The sequence below is a fragment of the Myotis davidii genome, unplaced genomic scaffold (genome assembly GCF_000327345.1).
Source record: "Myotis davidii unplaced genomic scaffold, ASM32734v1 scaffold71, whole genome shotgun sequence".
Lineage (NCBI taxonomy): Eukaryota > Metazoa > Chordata > Mammalia > Chiroptera > Vespertilionidae > Myotis > Myotis davidii.
This window is the reverse complement of record NW_006283588.1, coordinates 60,630-66,219: the sequence shown is the minus strand read 5'-3', so window position 1 is coordinate 66,219 and position 5,590 is coordinate 60,630. Positions and strand designations below refer to the sequence as shown.

Sequence of the window (5,590 nt, the reverse complement as noted above, 5' to 3'; positions counted from 1 at the left end):
CTCCATAATAATACTGTTCACCTTGTAAAATCTGAGAGATAATATATCATAACATTTCATCTACTCAAAAGTTACTCCCAACACTATGAGATATCATAGAGTCAAATTTTGACTTCAGAGTTCAGTTTAATAGAATCTTAGTATAATGACTATTGAGTGAATGAGTTAGCAGTAATCTGGAGGTAATCTATTTTAACTCAAGACTGCTATTTAAAGGAATTATAATTTAAAAAGCTTTTAGTATCTTGAATTAGAGGTTGCATTTAATAGTCTGACAATTTCAAAATATTACAAACAAAATTATCTACATGTTTCTCTGGAAAATGTTTATTTAAACTTCAGTTTGCTGGCTTGCTTCCAGACACTTGCTTTATTGTAAAAATTTTAAAACTGAAACGTAATTTTTAAAATAAAAAATCTGTTTCTGGAGAATTTATCAGTGCTGCCTTAATTAAAATGGATTATGAGGGGGAAAATCAGAGTGCTTTGGGAACATGGAAGTAACCTTAAATTGTTAAAACTAGAAGTTCTATGCCATAAGCACCTATAGTTATAATCTTATGTGGTTGTATTTGTTATGTATCATGTGTCACGTATCTTAAGTCATAAAAAGACATTAACTTGCTGTCCTTGCCTTATAGGAAGATACGTTTCAGCAGTATGTGAGACCAGAGGTTAACACCCAGCTTTCTGATTTCTGCATCAATTTAACTGGAATTACTCAGGTTATAATTCTATGTTCCTTTTTCAGGAGATTGAAAATTGTTTTGAAATTAGCGATTTATTTCATAGTTTAAGTTAATAGGTACTTTGCTGGGCAAAGATTTTTCATATTGTAATGTTTAAAAAATAGAAAAGCAAATTCTGTATCTAAAATTTTTCTTAACTTTTCCTTTGAAGGAGTTGTAATGATGAATCTAAAGATTCATTTGTTTGCAGTGTTAGTAAAATAAGTGTTACTGTGCTGAACTTGGAGCTAAAGTTTAAAAATATATCTGTTATCAACCTGACTTTATATACAGTATAGTTACTTTTTTTAGTCTCTGATATCTGGTTGTATTCTAATGTGGTAGGCCCTTTGTTCATTTATTTAGCTCCTTTATGTATTCATTCATTCACTCACTCAACAAATATTTGAGTGCCTACTATACTATTTGCCAAGGTACTAGGGCTACGAAGATGGTCAAGTCAGTCTCTCTCTCAGTTCAGTTAACCATCTATATTCAGGAGGACACGAAGAAGAAACCAGTGGTCACAATATGGTTAGGAAGGCTGACAGGTAAGTTAGTGTTTCATCAGCATATCATAGGCATCTAAGAAAGGGGCTTCCTGTGACAGAGGGGCTGTCCTGGGAGAAACGTGCTCATGTTGGTGAACTTGGGCTGAGTCAGGATAGGTCAGTAGGTGGAAAAGAATGACTGGACATTTTAGGTGTAACAGCAGGATTGTAAGTAGTTCATGATGTCCACAGGCTTATGCTCCCACATAACCCTAAAGTGGTAGCTGAGACATGCCACGTTGTGAAGAGTCTTGTGTGTCTTTTTATCCTGAAAGCCTTGGAGAGTGTTTGGAGGATTTTAAGTATGAAAGTGATGTGATGGGTAAGATTTACATTTTAGGAAGATCAGTTTGGCAGTGGTATGTAGTATGTGGTAGAAAGAGGTGAGCTTCAAGATAGATTAGTGTAGAGGGCTATGGCTTTCAGCGAGAAGAGATTTCCCTTTTCTCTACTCCAGAGAATTGGTAAGCTGCTAGGTTGAGGCCTACAAAAAGAGAACCATTGAGGATGATCTTAAGTCTTAATTTTGGGAGGATTATGTGCTTCACTTGAAAGTAGTCCCTAATACTTGGCTATAAACAATTTTTAATTATCTTAAAAATGAAATGTTAGGTGTATCTCAGCCAAGGAAATCATGAAGAATTTAAAACATCATAGATAAGACTCTCGTTCTGTTCCTTTCCCTCCAGTGTTTGTGTCTGGGTATTTTGTATGACTACCTGTTGCTACTCTGATTTTTGTGTATTTTACTTTTATATCCTCAGGATCAGGTAGACAGAGCTGATACCTTCCCTCAGGTACTGAAAAAAGTAATTGACTGGATGAAATTGAAGGAATTAGGAACAAAATATAAGTATTGCATATTAACAGATGGGTAAGTAGGAAAATTTATAATACTTTTATCTACTTTTTAAGATTAAGGATGTCTTATTTAACTTTTAGAATAACCATAAGAATGTTATTTAGTAAAGGAGACAATATTTTTCCTTCTGTTATTGAAAGCAATGAAAAACAGTCTAATCCAGGACTGGAAGGCTAGAAAAAGATACATATTAATATGTGAAACTAAAACTGTTTCATGTAAGGACACTTCCTTGCTCAGAAAAGTCCAACTCTTCAGTCTTGCGTTCATCTAATGTTGCCCTCCCTGTGTAGCTAAGGTACCTGCTATTCTTTTTTCCTTTAGTCAGGCTGGCCCATGGATCACATGGTTTATCCTTTTCTATGTACTTACGCTTTTCTCTCTACTGGAAGGCTCTCTTCCTTTACCGCTTCTTTGTTGTTATTCAAAGCCTACCACATGTTTACTCCAGACACTACAGTTGACATTGATTCTTTTTTTCTTGAAATCATATAAAAACCTCTCTGATGTGTACCATTCATATTAACATCTGACTAAATATTCTGATATCTAAACTTTATGTACATAAGACTTATGTTTGCAAAGAGATTAAAAATCCTCTCAGAGCAGGGACTTTGGCTACGTGGTGGTCTTTCATATAGCGCTTACTGTAGTGTTGAGTTAAACATGTATGCTCCAAAGGCATTTGTGAAATGAAAGACTAACTGGGAAATGAACATCAAAAGAAGCTGTGCCAAGGCAGCTCCTCCCATAATGCTATTCAGGTCCAAGAAGGAAGTTCTAAACAACTTCTGTTTCAAACTGTGGACAGATTGTACACTACAGCTACGATGTCACCTACATAAAGGGTTTAGAGACCCTTACATACAATAAGGAAAGAGCACTGCTTTTACTCACATTGTAATGATGTTTCAACAATGCATGGGAAAATGTTGATGGACCTCTTTAGAAATCTCATTGATTTCAAACACGACTGATCAGTGTTCCTGCTCAAGTATACAGATGTTTTTGTTGTGGCACAGTGTGTGCGATTCTGTAAAAACCTCACATTCTGGGACAGACCATTCATAACCTGTGCAATTAACCAGAGCACTAATAAAGGCAGTAATTGATAACTCCAGACGTAATTTGGACAGCCAGGCAAGCATCTCCGTAGGTGGGGACTTTACTGAAGTTGCATGAGAGGATATTACACATGGAAGCAATGGGATTCTGGGACAGTCACTGATTTTTAATTTTCTTAAAATACATTTGAAAGTACTCCTGTTGCTGGTACAGTAGCTGAGTTGAGAGTTGTTTTTTTGTTTTTTCTGCTGAAGGTTATAAGTTTGACTGCTATCATTCTGACTCCCTCTGGCTAGTAAAACGCACGTATTAAACCAACACAGTTTCCGCATTATACAGTCCATATTCTCCTATTGAATTACACAGGTTGATTAGTATTTTAGGAACATACTGTAACAGACCAAACTGTATTCTAACTACCTGTTACCAGCTCCTTTTATGTCTTTCAGGTATTTTGTTCATTTGTTTTTGTTGTATTTCAAAATATACCCTCACAAAACTTCCCAATATGATAAACCTGACACTAAAAGTAAGCTTAGCAGAATTATTTTAGAGTTATGTGTAAGTATAAGAAAGGTGTCGTGTAAATAAAAAACAGAATGAGTTAAAATACTCATTTGTAAAAATAGTATAGCATTTATTTCCTATTTTTGATTTACAAGTTCGTGGGATATGAGTAAGTTCCTGAACATTCAGTGCCGGCTCAGCAGGCTCAAATATCCTCCTTTTGCTAAAAAGTGGATCAATATTCGAAAGTCATATGGAAACTTTTACAAGGTAACAATTTCTATATTTTGATTATATTTTTAAACTGTTGATAAGTTTATTATGTTTTGCATGCACATTAAGTTATGATTTACTAGGTGCTTTTCACAGGAAAAGGCCATATAATTAGTTGTTACTTTTCAGATTCCAAATTAGTTATGTTCATATGAGTTTAAAGAGAAGCTGTTTTTTCTTTTAATCTGTTATGTAAGTGGGTTAACATGATCGTCAATAACAGGTTTGAAACTGTTGAGGTATTCAATATGTGGATTGTTTGTGGAACAGTTAATCACCACTGAATTTTAATTTTATCAAATTGAATACAAGTAAAACATTTATTAAATGAAAAATTTTAAAATATAATATTGCAAAGCTGTTAACAGTTGGCAGTTTTCCACCATGGCCCTTATCAGTACTGGTTTCTGTTCTCCTGAGACAAACACTTTCAACTTTTTAAAGCTATTTCTTCTAATTCTGACCTTAATATTTCTAAATTATGTGTTTATACTGTTTCTTGAATTTCAGTTTGAGGTATCTATTGTGCTCCTGCAATGGAAAATGAAGATTTAGCTCTCTTGAAAAGCCACTGTTTTGCATGTCCTTCTCCCTAAATCTTTCTGATATAGTTACATTATCTCTACAATTGAATCATTATTCAGTGTTTATATTCCTACTAGAGGCCCGAATTCATGCAAGAGTAGGCCTTCCTTCCCCCAGCTGCTGGCACCAGTTCCCCTCTGTCACCCGGGACCCAGGCTTCCCTCACAGCTCCGGCTTCGTCCGGAAGGACATCTGGAAGGTCTCATCTAATTAGCATATTACACTTTTACTGTTATAGAAGATGATGGATTGTGTTCATAGCTTTTCCTCAGATTTAATAATCAACTTTAGTTTTGTTATCCTGTTCCTTTCCATTGAAACGGTAAATCACTTCTCAGCATCTGTAGTTTCTTTTTTTTGTTTTTCCTTTGGGGAATAACTTCCTGGAGCCTTTAATCCTGTTCTGATGTGAACTATTTGTTGTTCAGGTTTCTAAAATCATCTAGGAGATTTCCTTTTCTTCTCTCTCATCTCTGTCATCTTTCTTCTTCTACTACTTCATTTTGGTGAAACACATCCTAAAGTAGGTACATGAGAAAAGTTGTTTGTTTGAAAATGTTTTTGGAGTGTGGTTTTAACATTTTTAAAGCTGAGAACTGTGAATACAGAAAAGTGGAGTTTGACGGGTTGTTTAAAGTGAAATCCCTTGTAATTTCCACTTATTCATCCCCCCTTCCTCCCATAGCTCCCCTAATCCATACTTTTAATAGGAATCATTTTCTTGCTTTTGTGTACAGCCTTAATATGTATATGTTTATCTTTATATCATAAAGTTAGGTTTTGCCTATTTTTGAACATGATATAATTAGCACTGTACTGACTGTTTTGTTTATTTTGCTCTTCCCTCAATATTATGGTTGAGATTTTCCATGTTGTGTATTTGGCTGTAGCACATTTACTTTATTGAGAATCCCATTGTGTGAATATACCAGAGTTTATCTGGTGTACTTTGGCTGGCCATTTGGGTTTCCGTTTGAGGCTTTTATGAACAGTAGTGCTAGGAACATTCATGTTTTCTT

At 34.9% G+C, this 5,590-nt stretch overlaps 1 protein-coding gene across 1 annotated transcript in view; it reads left to right on the top strand.

Moving 5' to 3' along the window:
- ERI1 (exoribonuclease 1) overlaps positions 1-5,590 on the top strand; it is a 15,140-nt gene that overhangs the window by 7,330 nt on the left and 2,220 nt on the right. Inside the window, exons 4-6 of the mRNA XM_006753773.2 lie at positions 642-725; positions 2,044-2,153; positions 3,869-3,983. Coding sequence (XP_006753836.1) covers positions 642-725; positions 2,044-2,153; positions 3,869-3,983 — 309 coding nt within the window. The remainder of the gene's footprint in view (positions 1-641; positions 726-2,043; positions 2,154-3,868; positions 3,984-5,590) is intronic.